Consider the following 18734-nt stretch of genomic DNA (forward strand, 5'->3'; position numbering starts at 1 on the left):
TTAGGTGGTAGGTAATTGACCACTAAGGCCCTCAAATTGGTCTAGGCCTAGCAGGCCAACCTCAACTTTTTTCCACTTGACTGAATTGGGACGCTCCACAACAACACCTCCCCCCTTCCCCACCTCTCAGCTTGCTGTTGTGGGGGATTTAAATTCTTACAATCCTTTAAAATCCAAGCTATTCCAGGACTACTTTTGATTTTTGTCTCCATTGCAATTATTCATGCCTCAAAGTCAGATAAAGAGCAGTGGCATGATGGGAAAAATTCGTGAGTTTGTTGGACAAGTTAAGTAAACTCGAGGATAATCACAAAATTCAGGCATCATGCTGGAAGCAAGACTCATTTTCATATTTCACAGAGTAGAAATATAACTGAATATGACAATTAACAGATAGCCGATACCTCAACAAAACCTTCCTCTTACCACCTTGTATTGATTAAAGTTGGAAGTTGGTGCATTTGAGGCAGATTGTGCTTGGGTTTGTGATGGTTAATCTTTTAACATTCCCCAGAGGGAACTAACAGTAAAAACTGGCAAATGAAAATACTGGTCCAAACTGGTCTGTATACCTTAAAATGGAACAGTAAGAACTAAGAAAATTACTGCACAGGAACATGCCCTTCGGCTCTCCAAGCCTGCACCGACCATACTGCCTGACTTAACTAAAACCCCCTACCCTTCCAGGGACCATATTCCTTTATTCCCATCCTAATCATGTACTTGTCAAGACACCGGTTAAAAGTCACTACTGTATCCGTTTCCACTACCTCCCCTGGCAACAGGTTCCAGGCATCCACTACTCTCTGTGTAAAAAAATTTGCCATGTACATCTCTTTAAACCTTGCCCCTCGCACATTAAACCAATGCCCCCTAGTAATTGAGTCTTCCACTCTGCCCATTCCTCTCCTAATCTTGCAGACCTGTCCCCTCAAACTCTATCTCTCCAGTGAGAACAAACCAAGTTTCTCCAACCTCTCCCCATAGCTAATGTCCTCCATGCCAGGCAACATCCTGGTAAATCTTTTCTGTACCCTCTCCAAAGCCTCCACATCCTTCTAGTAGTGTGGCAACCAGAATTAAACACGATATATTTCCAAGTATGGCCTAACTAAGGTTCTATACAGCTGCAACATGACTTGTCAATTTAGATTCAATACTCCGACCGATGAAGGCAAGCATGCCACGTGACTTCTTGACTACCTTCTCCACCTGCATTGCCACTTTCAGTGACCTGTGTACCTGTACACCCAGATCCCTCTGTCAATACTGTTAAGGCTCTGTCATTTACTGTATATTTCCTATCTGTATTAGATCTTCCAAAATGCATTACCTCACATTTGTCCAGATTAAACTCCATGAGCCATTTGTCCACCCAAGTCTCCAACTCATCTATATCCTGCTGTATCCTCTGATGGTCCTCATCACTATCCACAAATCCTTTTGTGTCATCTGCAAACTTACTAATCAATCCAGTTACACTTTCCTTCAAATCACGAATATATATTACAAATGGCAAAGTTCCCAGCACTGATCCCTGAGGAACGTCACTTATCACAGCCCTCCATTCAGAAATTTACCCTACCACTGTTACTTTCTGTCTTCTATGACCAAGCCAGTTCTGTATCTACCTTGCCAGCTCACTTCCGATCCCATGTGACTTCATCTTCTGCATAAGCCTGCCATGATGGACCTGAAGTCTATGTTGACAACATCCATTGCTGTTCCCTCATCAATCATCTTCGTCACTTCCTCAAAAAACTGAATCAAGTTCATGAGACACAACCTCCCCTTCACAAAAACCATGTTGCCTCTCACTAATACATCCATTTATTTCCAACTGGGAATAAACCCTGTCTTGAAGACTCCTCTCCAATAATTTACCAACCACTGATATAAGGCTCACTGGCCTGTAATTACCTGGATTATCCTTGCTACCCTTCTTAAAGAAAGGAACAACATTGGCTATTCTCCAGTCCTCTGGGACCTCCCCTGCAGCCAGCGAGGATACAAAGATTTCTCTCAAGGCCCCAGCAATTTCCTCCCTTGCCTCTCTCAGTATTCTGGGGTAAAAACTGGGAAATAACAATACTGGTCCAGACTTTTTTTCTAATTGGGAGTTCACATGAACTTTATTAATGTTGCAGGTTCATGTCATCAAATGTAACTAAATATTCTTATATTACTGAGCATAGAAGATTGAGTTTACATTCATGAAATCATAGAATCTCTACAGGGCAGATGGATGCCATTCAACCCATCGAGTCTGCACTGACTCCCTGACAAAGCACCTTACCCAGACCCTCTTTCCCCCACTCTATCCCCAACCCCACACATTTACCGCACTAATCAACATATCCTGGGACTCTGAGGGACAATTTATCGTGGACTCTGCACCTAACCTGCACACCTTTGGACTGTGGGAGGAAATTGGAGCACCCAGTGGAAACCCATGCAGACACAGGGAGAATGTGCAAAATCCACACGAACAGTGAAGACCAGAATTGAATTTGGTCCCTTGGGCTGAGAGGCAGCAGTGTTAACCAGATTGAGTACGCTCTATCATTTAATGTTCTACTCTGTTACGATGTTCAAAACACTACCCTGTTGCTTCTCAGTTAAAGATTTGGTTAAACAAAATCATGCATGCTGATCTTGTATGGTCTCCTTTGTAAGCTAGAGTCGGATGAATTACTTATCAAATAATTCTTGAATGTTTTGAAGTCTCTTAGATGCTATTACTAGACTTCATAATGTTTACTAATTGTGTCATCAATATTCAGGTTACTGAATCTCGCATGCATTCCAGCTTTGAACCTATATATAGTGTTGGTGGATATCAGTTTCTATAATTGGCAGATCTGGAAATCCCACTCCTTAAAGTGAGATTCTGGAATATGACAATATGGTCAACGGTATGATAGATTCCAATGCACGTTGGAGACAGAAGTATATTTTGCATCCTATATTAAGATGGGATTATACAAGTTAGCAATAGTAGTGAGGTTTGGATGACAGAGGGGGGAAAAAGATTAAAATTGTAAACAAAGGTTTTTATGTTCGCTGTGTTCATTTGTTCCAACAGGAAGTGATACCACCAAGCTGTCACTCATGAATAAGTACAAGGAGAACTTGTTAGCTACCAGCCCTGTGGACATCAGCCACCAGCAGACAGCGCTGCTCCCACGCAGTGCCTCTGGTGGACAGAGGAAACGTTTCACAAGTAAATCCAGAGGTCAGTTGTTCTCTGTTCTCAGCAATGTTGGATTGAAAAGAAAAATCATTGTTTTCTCCAGGATTATAAAAGTAACTTCACTTATGCCCTTTAAAGTCATGAACATGTGCAACAGGGAAAACAGCCTTCAAATCAGATGCATTTTTTTTAATGATGCAATCGAGCACATTGCCAAGTTATATTAAAAAGCTTTGGGCGCAACCTCGAGAGACCCTGCAATTTTTAAAATCAATTTTGCAGGAATCAAGCGTTCTTAGTTTAGATTAGCTATACCTCCCAGTATGTTTCCCAATTGTGAATTTTTTTCAAAACCCATGGTTAGGTAATCAGACTCTGCTGATTCAAGAATTGATCTGAGTCAATGTTAAATGCTTATGTCATTGTGCTCACAAATTTGGATAGCTCTTCCCACTGGCATGGAAAGATAACTGAGAGGACACTGGCAAAAGTTGTGTGGAATCATAAAATGGTGCCAGCCCAGAAAGAGGCTGCAAGAACAATTTAGCCAGTGGGTCATCTCCCCATGCTTTCCTTATAGTTCTCCAACCATTTTTTTTTTCCCTTTAGGTGCTTATCCAATTCCCTTTTGAAAGCCGCAACTGAACCCACCTACGCTACCTGTTCAGGCAATGCATTCCAAACCATTGCATAAAAATGTTTTTGCTCATGTTGCTTTTGATTCTTTTGCTAATTGCTTTCATTCAGAGACCTCAAGTTCTTGATTTATCCACCAATGGAAATAGTTTGTCTCTATCCTATGTGTCTAGGCTCCTCAGGCTTTGACAAGCTGTATCAAATCTCTGCGTTGCCAACTTACTTCTCACTTAACTGAAGTCCCTCATTCCCGGGAACCATTCTCTTAAAGTAGTCAATTGGCACCAATTATCACTGAGCTCACTGAGATTTTATGGTGGCTGAGGGATTAATTGGGAGTCGTGTAGCTGTCTTGTGTCTTCTGAAGACTCCCATCAAACTGTCAGGTTCAACAGCAGACTGTCAGGGATGAGGATTGGGGAATTGCACACGATTGAGGGATCCAGGAGCAGCAGGAAGCGAGGGGCACAGAAAGGCATTGCAGCATCCTTGCTTTCGATCCCTCTGCATCCCAAACAATAATCCTGCCCTCACTCTCCTATATCTAGGGATCCAATGACAACACCCACTGAAGCAGCGCTCCCAGTGCTCTAATCAGCTGGCCCGGGATCATTTAATCTGAGGGAAAGCCAAAAGCTGGCCAGTGATGTGCCCGATAAGGCCTTAACTTGTTTGTGCCTCACCCATAGAATCAATACAGGCCTTCTGCCAGCTCTCCAAACAACAGGCAAAACCCTATCATCCACATTTAATTCAGCTTTAGATGTCAGTTACCCTGTTAATTTTAACTTATGGCTTCCTTGCTTAAGCATGAGCACTTTTTCCTTTTTGCTTCTTTGACACAAGTTTCTCTCAAAATCAATCTTATTAGCAACCGCTCTCAGTTTAAAAAGTTTGAGTTACATTTACCCCTCTATTTTATCTCTTTTTACCTGACTGAATATTGGTTCAGCTTCCAATCTTTCTTCAATTTATATTGATTTAGTTACACTGATGTCTCAACGATGTTCCTAAATCAAGAGAGCAAATGTCAAGGCTGCAAGAGTCTACTGCAGTAGTTCAGGGAGATGACTCACCATCACTTTCTTGAGGACAATTAGGGGTGAGGGACAAGCATTGCACTTGCTGGTGATGTTCAGATCTCATGAATTTTTTTTTAAAGTTGACAGAGAAATAGTTTACCGAGCAAATATCTGGACATACTTGTGCAATCAAAAATATCTTTTAATTGCAAAGGTTTTGTTACAATTACATTTCATTTGGCTTTTGGATGTCCATGAAATACTGCATGTTTTGCATATGTTATAAAAGAATAACTGGTCAGCCAACGGAGTTTCAAAATTTCTTACCTGAGTGACCTTTCACTGTACAGATACGATGAAGAGAAAAAACACTGTCTTACACATCAAATGCAATCGATGTCTTTTTAAAGCATGGTAGCTTTTTAGATAAAAGCACCTTGCACTTAATAATAATTCCTTTTATTAGAAATTACTTCTGAGCTCAGCACTACATCCCATCACTGCTGTGTGACTCAACTGTGTTTTAAAAGGACAGTGGTAAAGTTAGAAACCTCCTGAAGACATTTAGTGCTTTCCTTTAAGTAAGTGTCTTTGAAATGCCAAAGCCACAAAACTATAGGTTAAATAACCCGTTATACTCTGTAAGATGAATCTTTCGTTCAAACCAGAATATAGATTTGTTTTTTCTGTGCTTGCTGAATGTAATGGAAAGTTTTTCTTTAACACAGATCCTGCCCAGTCGCATTTAGGAATTGAACCTTTGTTGCACACTCATAGTTTACACTTTGGTTGGCTGTAAGCATCCCTCACGAAATGTATTTGCATAGAATCATTCCATTCCTAATCAGCATTAATTCTCAGCAATAGTTGAACCTGAATCTAAAATTAAGGTAAGGGGAAGTGTGGGGTGAGTGGAAGGGATATGGTAGTAAATGCAGAGTTCACTTGCACCAGTTGGTCAAGACATAAGCAATGTATAGAACCTGACTGAATGCTTGTCTCATTGATGTACACGTACATCCAGCACTTCCTGTGCTGCTGTTCATTAGTTGTGCATTTGGTACTGGGAGGAATCAAAGCTAGTTAAAGGCAATCAGCGCCTCTTAAATGGGATTTCAATGGCAAGAAGTGCCACATGGTAACTATCAGTGAAATGGTTTGAGTTGGAAGAGGACAAGTTCCATCCTGCATTGATGCTGCACCGGGGCTGTTGGTGCAGGAAGTGGAGAGAAGGAGGGACAACCCTTATAGAATCATTGAATCCCTACAGTACAGCAGGAGGCCATTTGACCCATCGAGTCTGCACTGACTGCAATCCCACCCAGGCCCTATTCCCATAACTCCACACATTTACTTCGCTTATCCCCTTGATACTAGTGTCAATTGAGCATGGCCAATCAACCTGACCCACACAACTTTGGCTTGTGGGAAGAAACTGGCGAACCCGGAGGAATGCCACACAGACACAGGGAGAAAGTGCAAATTCCACGCAGACAGTGACTGAGGTCGGAATTGATCCTGGGTCCCCGGAGCTGTGAGGGAGCAGTGTTAACTGCTGTGCCACTGTACCATCCAGGGATAAACTCCGGGGATAAGGAACCGTCTGAGTTGTTGATTAAGAGACATTGGCAGGAGGTTCTTTGTTCTTTAGAGGGATACAAACGAATGGTCTAGTTGGGCTCATGAGTGGCACAGGCTTGGAGGGCTGAAGGGCCTGTTCCTGTGCTGTATTGTTCTTTGATCTTTGAGGTTGTCAACAAATTTAATGCAAAGGCCATTGCTCTCTCATTTTGTGGATGTGATGATTTGACCAGAGTTAATGAAGTAAGAGAACTGTTCAAACACCTCTCATCACAAGTGAAATGAGAAATTGGATTAACTTAGGTCTCAGTCCTTTCTCAAAGAAAGCAGACTGTCCTTTGAGTTGAAAGAGAAAATGCTGGAAAATCTCAGCAGGTCTGGCAGCATCTGTAAGGAGAGAAAAGAGCTGATGTTTCAAGTCCAGACAATCCTTTGTCAAAACCTGGGCCATCTGGACTCGAAACATTGGCTCTTTTCGCTCCTTACAGGTGCTGCCAGACCTGCTGAGATTTTCCAGCATTTTTTCTTTTGGTTTCAGATTCCAGCATCCGCAGTAATTTGCTTTTGTCCTTTGAGTCAGATGGTTGGAGGTTTAAATCCCACTCCAGAAATTTGAGCACAAAGCCTAAGCTGATAACTTGCATATCTTGAGGGAATGCTGCACTGTCAGAAGTACCATCTTTCAATGAGACATTAACCCAGGGCCTGTCTGCTCATGCATTTCCAGATAACAACCATCTCCAGCAAGAGAAAATCTAACTATTACACTTTGGCATTCAATGATATTATCATCGCTGAATCCTGCACTATCAACATGCTGTATGTTATCATTGAATGGAAGCTAAACAGGATTACCCATATAAATACTGTGGCGACAACAGCAGGTCAAAGGCTAGAAATCTTGTGGCAAGTAACTCACCTCCTGACTCCCTAAAGCTTGTCCACCATCTACAAGGCACGAGTAAGGAGTGTAATAGAACACTTGTCACCTGCCTGAATAAGTGCAGCTCCAACAACACACAAGAAGCTTGACACCATCCAGGACAAAGCAGCCCACTTGATTGTTATCCCTTCCACAGACATTCAATCCCTCCACCACTGACAAACAATGGCAGCCATGTGTACCATCTCAAAATGCATTGCAGGAAGTCACCAAGTTACCTTTTGGAAGGCATCACCTTCCAGACCCATGACTACTACCATCAGCAGGACAAGGGCAGCAGATACCTGGGAACACCACCATTTGGAGGTTCCTTTCTAAGCCACTCGCCATCCTGACTTGGAAATATATTGCTATTCCTTTACTGTTGCTGGGTCAAAACCCTGGAATTCCCTTCCAAACAGCACTGTGGATGTACCTACACCTCAAGACTATAGTCGATCAAAAAGGCAGATCACCATCACCTTTTCAAGGGCAATTAGGGATGTGGCATCAATTGATGGCTTAGCCAGCGAGGCCCACATCCTGCAAAAGAATTTTAAAAAGTCCAATGGTATGATTTCAGTGAAGAGAGTTCTTCCTGCTGTCACAGCACCTCACCAACAATCTCCTCCACTCCCCTTTCTGGGGCCTTTGATCTAGACCATTGCTGTTCCAGGCAATGTTTCAGCAATGACCAGTGCTACCAACTGCCCTTGAGCTCAATCTTAACCTTCAAATGACATCAGGGTGTTAATTGTCTGATGCCAATTGAATTGTGTTGTGTCTCCCAGAATCGACTATGCAGGGTTGCCCCAGGTTTTCCAATCTGCCGTTGGGGATCCTGTTGCTGCCATTACATCCAGCTCACCACGTACATGTGAAAAGAAAAAAAATTCTCCTGATCGTGAGATCACAGACTCGTTCCACTACAGATGCAGAATGTTATGGACCAGCCACCAAAGAAGGTTAATGGGCACTAACCAGGCAATGGTTGGTGTGCTGGGCAGCCTCCAGAGTGTTTTCACACAATGTCAATAAAAGTTTGCTCCAAGCGTGAAGCTTATTCATGCCAATGTGGAATGAATACACAGCTCAATCAGTAATGCAGTGGAACCCTCCAATGATAGCATGATGAATGTGAGAGCTTCACAAAGTGTCCCTTTGATAGTTTGGATGGCTATCATCTTGGCTCTAAATCCACTGTTGAAGGGCGATTGCAGGTCATCATTATCATTATTTCATATGTTAGGGAAGCAGTTATTGTTCGCTGTTGAAGTTAACAATCCTGTCAACAGCTTAAACTGATGCAGTGTGAATCATTAAGTCACCACCAGGAAGGGATCTCTCAGGTCAGGAATTCAGTCCGTGGTCAATGGTCTGACTTGGACATTACTCGTGATTCACTTGTGGATCAAGTGACCAAACCTTCCAAAGCCTATTCTTAAGCGGTTGAGGTTTGTTCAGATTTTCTGTGGAAGGTTTGAATAAATGCAGCAAGTGGGACTGGCACAGAAATAGAGATGTACCTGCTATTGGGATAGTGGGTAAAACCCTGAATGATGCATTGTCTGTGGTTACAAACCAGTATAATCTCTGCTGTAAGTGGTTCCAGTGGTTTTAAATGACAACTAAACTTTAAATTGCCTGGCATATGAAGTGGTTTACCCTTCCAATATTACTTGTAGGGTTCACACTCATAGCAATTGTTGAAATTTAATAGCCACTCAGTTTTCTGGGGTTTTACTTCTCTGCTTATGGCTGTGTTTAGGGTGAATTTGGCCTCCGTTGTCGTACAATGCTTTTGACACAGTTGATGCTCGGATTGTGTTGAGGTTGCAGAAAATGAAATAACTAAGACCCATATAATCCTTCAGATTTGCATATGCTTATGGGTTAGATGACAAGCTCGTGTCCCAATGTATTGTGTGCAATTACAGGTTGAATATCCAAAATCCTCAGGGCCAATCACGCCAGATAATTTTGACTTTCAAATACGACTTATACAAATAGACCTTCTGACAATACAATAGCCTAACCCTAAGCTGGCTTCATTTATAAAGATAAATAACACGGTCAGAAAAGTTGAAGATATATCAGTGAATATTATATACAGGATGCTGGAAAAAGTTCCTAATCTGTGGTGTCATTCGTGATTCAGCCTGTAAAAGAGAGTTCAGAGTGTCACTGTGCAGACTAACAACTAGGCTTCCTGTGTTAAAGGTTGAGTGTGGTCGATAAGATTCACGTTGCCTCGGTTTAGAGATTTCCTGTGTTAAAGGTTGATGGGGTTCAAAAGAGTACGGTCTTTGGATGTGTTCAGTTTTTGGATTTACAGATGAAGGATACAAACTCTGTATCTGCTTTCACAGTCATTGCCTTGTATCCTGGTCTGTTTTTAAGCTGTCAGCTCCTTTGGAAAGCTGTGAATGAACTTTGGCTAGTTTTACAAGTTGATAGGTATTGGTTTCCACTAATTCATTCAGTTGACATTTTTAAGTACAGACTTTCCAGGGGACCTCATGTTGCAAACATATTCTTTAATCATGCTGGTAAGCAACTAAGCTTCCATTTGTAACTGAAAACTAGTCAATCAAGGTGCCTGCCATTAATTGAACTTGACCTTGCTTGAATAACCACTGTGATGTTTTATGTGATAAATTGCTGGAAGCGTAAATTAGTGTATGAATTCAATGAGCATGTTTTGAGATGACGGTGTGCCGTTTGCTGGTGGCGGGATCTTATGGTCCTGCCATTGTCAACAGGGTTTCCTATTGGATGCGCCTGTTGCCTTTGGGAAATGCATGGCAGGAGCGTGCCATTAGTAGGATGGTAAGATCCTATTGGCATAAATGACAGCAAGATTTTGTTGAATATCAAATCAGGTACAGAAGCAAAAATGAAGAGAAAGATTAAATTAAGATAGAAAGATAAAAAGAAATGAAGGAAAAGTGAAATAAAAATTAATAGCCCTGATTTTACCAGGATGCCTGTCCATTGAGGCTTGCAAAATGGCATTCTCCGTCGGTTTCAGGCGCGATCCTATAAACATCGGGTGGGTGTGCTAGTAAGATTCCAGCCTAATGTCTCCAACAACTATTAAAATCTGATTGACTAGAACACCAGACTCGTAATAATATTTTTTGTGTTAGGCTGGCAATAGCTAATATTGTTAAAAAACACTTTGATTTGAAATGACTACTGATCATCTATCATCCGTTCAATTTTTCGAACTTTACCCTACTCAATGCTTTGCAGGATCAAAGACAAATGTCATGCTGATGAAGCTAACAGGGGAGTGACACATCTTCAAAAGCAACTTTTTGATTTTATTGTTTAATCGTGCCAATAAAGTTGCTGTGTCAATTGTACCAAAAGAGCAGTGAGCATGATTAGTCTCACCATTATTTTGACAGTAATTTTGGGGCTATTATCTTTCTTGTCAAGGATTTGATGGAGCTGATATTGGAATTCCTTTTTGATAAGCCATCCTTTCATGTCAAGTGCTAAGGTCTTTTGCAGTTGTATTATTGGCTGAGTTGAAAAAGTGTCTTCTATTCTCAATTTTAAATTAGATGAGCCAGTCATTACAATTAGAAGTAATTGCCATCACTACAACTTCTTTGCTGGACCAATTAAATTAATATTCATCTACGCTATTATTACATGTGCCCATTTTCTTCCTGAATATTGCCGTGAGTGCTTAGAGATCACTTTGTTATTGGAAGATTGCCAATAACTGGAAGTCTATCCATAATGTATCTATTAAGCTGGCATCTCTAATGAAACAGCCAAATACATAATAAATCATGGATGATATTAGATGGTTGTTGGGATGGTAAAAGCCCCACATTGTCTCTTTTGGAGCAGGCTACCATGTAAAGTGCCATTCAGGAACCTAGCTGGGTGGTGGTCAAGCCTCCCCAGAGTCAAGGACCCTGGGAATAGATGTCTTGCCTGCTGAGTGTTGCTGATCTCTCAGAAGCCAGCAGTTCTATTGAACAGCTGCACTACTGGGAAGACGGTGGCAGCTGCCAGTATGACCTAAATATGAAGTCTCGATTCATTGCTGGATCCTAAGCCATTGGTGTGTGATGGCGTAGGATGGGAGGCTTATGAGATTATGGTCTTTAGGGGTTGAGCATCAGCAGCAAGGGCAGCACATGGCTTTGAGTAGGCCATCCTCTTCCCGATGCCAGTCCCTTGATCAGGCATTGGATGTTTGACTCAGGATTTCTTCCTGGGGAACCTACAAGCAATCCCACATGGGTTTACTTGTTGAACTTTCCACATAGCAAGCCCCTCAGTTTCACTGCTGGGTTAATTCCAACAGTAGTGAGAGAGGCCCTGAAGTAGACATTCATTGCCCAATTAAGGGCCTCCAGTGGAGTGGGGCTGGAAGGTGCAATCGTGGTGGAGATGGGAAGGTAGTGGAGTCTTTACCAACCACTCTCATGCCATTATCAAATCCACATTATGTTCCGCTCATGATATCGGTTCCACATTTCACAATTTGCACGGTTTCACTTTGTTTCCTTATGAATGGCCAAAATCAAACTTCAGTTCCAATAAATGTTTAGATCCTCATGAAATGATCATTGTTGGATTTGGATCTTCATTCGGAGCCTTTTCTTCTCCCCATGTTGAACAGCATATTGGAAGTCATGTTTGCTGTCAATATTACTCTTTTATTTATTCTGTGAGTATGACTTCCTTGGAATATTTTTCTATGTTAAAAGTGCTATATAAATAGAACTTGTTATTTACTATAATCTTTCACATAGATGGGATTTATGTCAAATAGCTCATTTCATCTCTGGACCTCAATTTGCTTTGAGATCTTGTCCAAAGCTTTCCTTTGGACTAAGCTGCTACAACAACACGCTTGCTGCTCTGGCCTCAAGATTTTATAAACCAAAGGATCATCCAGAAATTCAGTGTTGATGCTGAGACATAATTGTGAACTCTGGCGGTAGTTTCATGAATTGTAGATACGTGAAAACTAAATTTGTAAACAGCTTGTTGATAACATTTACAAAGCCCCAGTAATTTCAGTTACCCGATGAATTAAAAAGCATACGCCAGTAACTTCTATGAGCCTAATTCACAATGTACATCAAATCTAAGTAATATGTTAAATGTGTGAAAATTCCACCCAGTGGAATCCCATCATAACCAACTTGTGAAATTCAATGAAATAAATGTTTACTGTTCATAAATGTACTGCTTTAATTCTGTGCGAAATGAAAAACAGCATTGATAAACCCTTTAAAAAATCTTCTATTTTGTGTTTAAATATCATTCAATTTATCAGGAACAGAATTATATTAAATAATGAAGCTACATTTTCCTTCCCCCAACAATGAGAAACAGTTAAGAGTGTAATCTGTCATTCACCAGTTATTTGCAAATTGGGTATGTCAGCCATACTGATTTTCTTATACAGAGAGGACCATTCTGTAAAGATTTGGCCTATTCTGCCAATTCAAACATCAACAATATATCATCTTAAATGGTAACATATTCCTAGAAACAACTTATGAAAGTGAATGTTAACAGCCTTTTAAAAATATTATGTTTAAATAAAGAATTCAAAATTCTCACCAGTTTTCATTTTGAATTTGACTAAGTTTTAAAATCTTAAATACAAATCTTAGGATGAATCTTAGCTCTCAAAGATGATTTGAGGTTTAAAACTAAAAATGCTGAAGTAGAAACCCTATTCTCCTTACACTAAGCTTTGGTTTTAATGATGGTGGCACTTATCTGCTCATGACAAATATCTCAAAGAGGTTGCCTGCCTTTTTCATTTATAACTCATTTCAGCTGCGTTTCCTCACCCCCTACAAGTCCAGCAGCTGAAGGGAAATGAAGAAGACTAAATCCATATTGTGAGTGCCTTTACAACATGGCTTATGGGCCAGGTGGAACAAGATTGTCTTCTACGTGCCAAATGATTTCTTTCTGCTCCCCCATGACCGCAATCTGCTTATTCCCCCCTACCACTATCAGGATGCCCTTCCTGAGGATGGAAAATTCAACCCCCCCTCCCCACGGCTGTAATCTGGATTCCCCTAATTGCTCCTTCAATATAGTTACAATCCCCCAACCTGAAACTGCACCAAAGCTGACACAAATTGCAACCTCAAAAAACATCTGATAGGTTTGTTAAATATGATTTTCCTCTTTAAATCTATGTAGATTCTGCCCAATAAGGTATTGTCATTTCCTGAGTGCCTTTCTTTCACTCCTCTAATGATAGATTTAAGCATTTTCCTTACAACAGATGTCAGCATAATTAGAAACATAGAAAATAGGAGCAGCAGGAGGCCATTCAGTCTTTCAAACCTGCTCCATCATTCATTAGGATCATGACTGATCATCTAACTCAATAACCTGATCTCGCCTTCCAGTTGGATCATTGTTTCCTTTCTTTATTTTAGTGCTTTCCTACCCATGAGGTCATTCTAGAATATAGGAAATAATTGAAGATCGAATTCAGTACATCCACTCTCTCTGTAGTCACGTCCTTTAAAGTTTAATATATAAATCATTAGGTCCAGGGGATTTGTTGAATGTTATTCGCATTGCAATTTCCAATACTTTTCCTTCGCTGATACTACCTTCCTATAGTTCCTTCATCATTGAAACCCTATAGTGTAGAAAGAGGCCAATCGGCCCATCGAGTCTGCCCCGACCACAATCCCACCCAGGTTCTACCCCCTTATCCCACTATTTTACCCACTAATCTCTATAACCTACACATCTCAGGATACTAAGGGGCAATTTTAGCACATCTTTGGCATGTAGGAGGAAACCCACATGGATACGGGGAGAATGTGCAAGCTCCAGACAGACAGTGACCCAAGCTGGGAATCGAACCCAGATCCCTGGAGCTGTGAAGCAGCAGTGCTAGCCACCGTGCCGCCCACACATTCCTTATTTTCACTAGAACAATATTCTAAAGTGTTTGTCGTGGCTTCGACCAAGAAACAAATGCAAGATATTTAGTTAATGTTTCTACCGTTTTCTTATTTCCACTGTACTTTATTCTGTTTCTATCTCTTAGGGATTTAGATTGACTCAATAATCTCTTCCTTCCTATACGTTTAGATATGGTTTTCCACTTAGTTTGTACGCCGCTAACTAGTTTCCTCGGATAACCTAATTTTTGATCAATTTCTTAATTGTCCTTTTGCTGAATTTTAAAGTCCCTCCTTGTTACCTTTTTGACGTCATTATAAACATTTTCTTTTAATCTAATGCTAGTCATAACTTCTCTTCTTGTCCATGATTTGACCATTTCTTTCTTTTTATTATTCCTCAACAGTATGTATATCACTATGAACTATGAATTAATTGTTTAGATTTAAGGTGGTAACTTAACTGAATCACTCTCAAATCCAATATAAAATTCCACCATGGTATGATCACACTTCCCTAGAGTTTCTTTTATTATACACTGTTACGTGAAGAGCTTTCCTGGCCCATTCTGCTGATTTTTACTCAATTCATTACTCTGCTCTGTATGATGGTGTAATGGCATTGTTGCTGAACTGGTAATCCAGTGATCCAGGGTGATTTTCTGGAGAACACGATTCAAATCCCCCCACAACAGGCTGTGAAATTGAATTTAATAAAAATCTGGAATGAAAATGTCAACTGCTGACCATGAAACAATTGGTGTAAAAATCCATCTGGTCCATTGACGATCTTCAGGGAAAGAAATTTGTCATTTGGTCTACATGTGACTCCAGATTCATTGCTATGTGGTTGACTCTTTAATGGCCTCTCAGTTCAAGGCCAATTAGGGATGAGCAATAAATAGTGGCCCAGCAGTGATGCCCACATCCCGTGAATTAATCTGGAAAAAAAAACTAATTAAATGTCCTAACTTCTTTGATCCAATGCCAATTGTCTGCAGTTCAGGTGACAGTTTCAAAGTTATCATGTCATGTACTACATTTTATTGTTGATTTGACTCACTTCCTCAAACTCCCAATGCAGAATCTCATACTCTATCTACGTCACTGTTCCTACGCGGGCCATGTCAACCTTCCATTCTTAGTGTTTCTCCATCTAAGAGACAATGTAATTAATTCTGACAGTGGACAGGCAAGATGTGGAGATGCCAGCGTTGGACTGGGGGAAACACAGTAAGAAGTCTCACAACACCAGGTTAAAGTCCAACAGGTTTATTTGGAAGCAGAATCCATTAGCTTTTGGAACGCTGCCCCTTCGTCAGGTGAGTGGGAGTCCTATTCACAAACAGGGCATATTTAGACACAAACTCAATTTACAAAATAATGATTGGAATACAAGACTTTACAGGTAATCAAGTCTTAAAGATACAGACAATGTGAGTGGAGAGAGCATTTAGCACAGGTTAAAGAGATGTGTATTGTCTCCAGACAGGACAGTTAGTGAGATTTTGCAAGCCCAGGCAAATCATTATGGGGGTTACAGGTAGGGTTACATGAACCCAAGATCCCGGTTGAGGCTATCCTTGTGTGCGGAACTTAGCTATCAGTCTCTACTCAGCGATGCTGTGCTTTTATGTGTTGTGAAGGCTGCCTTGGAGAATGCTTATCTGAAGATTAGAGGCCTAATGCCCATAACCGCTGAAGTGTTCGCCAACAGGAAGAGAAAAGTCTTGCCTGGTGATTGTCGAGCGGTGCTCATTCATCTGATGTTGTAGCGTCTGCATGGTCTTCACAATGTACTGTGCCTCTGGACATCCTTTTCTGCAGCGTATCAGGTAGATAACATTGGCCGAGTTGCAAGAGTATGTACTGTGTACCTAGTGGATGGTGCTCTCACGTGAGATGATGGCATCCGTGTCCATGATCTGACACGTCTTGCAGAGGTTGCTGTGGCAGGGTTGTGTGGTGTTGTGGTCACTGTTCTCCTGAAGGCTGGGTAGTTTGCTGCAGACAGTGGTCTGTTTGAGGTTGTGCGGTTGTTTGAAGGTAAGAAGTGGGGGTGTGAGGATGGCCTTGGCAAGATGTTCGTCTTCATCAATGACCTGTTGAAGGCTCCGGAGAAGATGTTGTAGCTTCTCCACTCCGGGGAAGTACTGGATGACGAAGGGTACTCTGTCTACCATGCGCCATGTTTGTCTTCTGACGGGGTTGGTGCGGTTTTTCGCTGTGATGCGTCAGAACTGTCGATCAATGAGTCGAGCGCCATATCCTGTTCTTATGAGGGCATCTTTCAGTGTCTGGAGGTGTCTGTTGCAATCCTCCTCATCTGATCAGATTCTGTGTACACGAAGGGCTTATCCGTAGGGGATGGCTTGTTTAGGGTGGAAGCTGGAGAAGTGGAGCATCGTGAGGTTGTCTGTGAGCTTGTGGTACAGTGAGGTGCTGAGGTGACCGTCCTTAATGGAGATGCATGTGTCCAGAGTGCAACCGATTCTGGAGGGTCGTCCATGATGAGTCTGATGGTGGGATGGAACTTATTGATGTTGTAAAGTTATTTCAGTGATTGTTCACCATGAGTCCAAAGGAAGAAAATGACATCAATGTATCTAGTGTATAGCATTGGTTGAACGTCTTGTGCAATGAAGAGGTCTTGTTCGAATCTGTGCATGAAGCTGTTGGCATATTAAGGTGCAAATTTGGTCCCCGTGGTTGTTCTGTGTATCTGGATGAAGGACTGGTTGTTGAAGGTGAAGACATTGTGGTCCAGGATGAAGCAGGTGAGTTGTAAAATTGCATCTGGAAATTGGCAGCTGTCGGCGTTGAGGCAGTTGCAGCAATGCCGTCATCTGGGGGATGCTGGTGTGGAGCACCGAGACATCCATTGTGACGAGGAGTGCTCCTGGTTCAATTGCTCCATGTGTGCTGAGTTTCTGTAGAAAGTCCGTAGTGTCGCGACAAAAGCTGGGGTTTCTTTGTACAATGGGTTTCAGGATTATCTGTAAAGATTGACATTCCGATCATTATTTTGTAAATTGACTTTGTGTCTTTATATGCTCTCTGTGTGAACAAAACTCCCACTCACCTGACAAAGGAGCAGCGCTCCAAAAGCTAGTGGACAGGCAATACAACGTTGAAATCTCCTGGCCATGGCTCCACAGAAGAGGATCTGTCCCCTTAATTATATTGTCGCTCAAAACCATCGGATTCCATTTTCTCCCCTTGAAATGGCCCATTGTAACATTGCAGGTTTTACCGGTCTTGTGCATTTTCTGATCCCCTTTCTGTCTTTTCTTTCTCTGTCTGCAACATAACTTTGTCCATATCCTTCATTTTGAACATACTGTTGGCCATGTCTGCCTCCGGTGAAATCTTAACTAGTTTCACTTCTATAATTGCGCTACTCAGGCTTCATTTTCACCCCTCAGCTTGGAAAGTTCTATGGCTTTTCCTTTTGGTGCCTTGTCTTTTCCATTCAATTGCTTCTTCAGCTCTTCAATCTGTTTCTTGTAGCTGGTGACATTTCCCTGGAGCTTTGAACATTGCTGAGACTTCTCTGCCTACCAGTTTGTTCAGAGCGACATTAAATTCATTCTACTTCTATTTTTAATTTTCCATGGGAATAAACTTTGACCTGAAGGATTCCTGTAGCATATGAAGGTCTTTCATAAGGTTCATTTCATTATCTTTGGGAATTTCACTCACTACATCTCGAGTTTACCTGTAATTCAACGAAACTCAGCAAAGTCTCCTTGAGTTTCTTCTGCTGTTTAAGCCAGTTGTCATGTCTTTATGTTGCTGAATGGTCATGCATTCCTTTTGCATTTGATCTTTAGGACAATTAACTGTTTTTTCAGCTATTTATTTTCTTATTGACCTATTGCAAACACACGCTGGGTCTCAGTGCATTGTTTAATTGGCTTATCTTGAGTCTCGCTCTTCAAATCTTTCGGTTCAGCTCTGATGTGAACATTTTCCCATGGAACAGCTTCATTTATGTTTTGCATGTTTTCCTTCTTTTGGGTGGCCCTAGATAGCTTTCCTTCATTTGTTGCCATCTGTGCGCTCCACACTGCCATCTGCTGTTGCAGTTTGAGTAGTGTGTCAGCATTTTCAAAAAACTCTATTTTTGACCTTTTCAACTGCTTCTCAACCATTTCTTTCTTCTGTGCTAAATTCTTCAACACATGCATAATATCCCTGGAAAGATCCTTGATAGTTTTGACATTTCCTTGTCAACTTTGACACTTTGGGGACAGCCTTGATACTTGGGCAGTTTTGAAACTTTTCAGGATAGCTTTGATAGCTTTGACAACTGGACAGTTATTTAACATTTTGACTGTTCCAATGAATATGTGCGTAAAAAGTGCATACTTACGTTTGCTTATAATAACTGAAAGCATGCTTTCCCTTTCCCAAAATGCCCCAGGATCCTATTGAAAGGGGTACCTTACCTCTTCAAA

At 41.3% G+C, this 18734-nt stretch overlaps 1 protein-coding gene across 1 annotated transcript in view; it reads left to right on the plus strand.

Moving 5' to 3' along the window:
* astn1 (astrotactin 1) overlaps positions 1-18734 on the plus strand; it is a 2322431-nt gene that overhangs the window by 858253 nt on the left and 1445444 nt on the right. Inside the window, exon 4 of the mRNA XM_080195939.1 lies at positions 3086-3235. Within this exon, the coding sequence (XP_080052065.1) occupies positions 3086-3235 (150 nt within the window). The remainder of the gene's footprint in view (positions 1-3085; positions 3236-18734) is intronic.

The sequence above is a fragment of the Carcharhinus amblyrhynchos genome, chromosome 9, assembly GCF_965287045.1.
Source record: "Carcharhinus amblyrhynchos chromosome 9, sCarAmb.v2.hapA, whole genome shotgun sequence".
Taxonomy (NCBI): domain Eukaryota; kingdom Metazoa; phylum Chordata; class Chondrichthyes; order Carcharhiniformes; family Carcharhinidae; genus Carcharhinus; species Carcharhinus amblyrhynchos.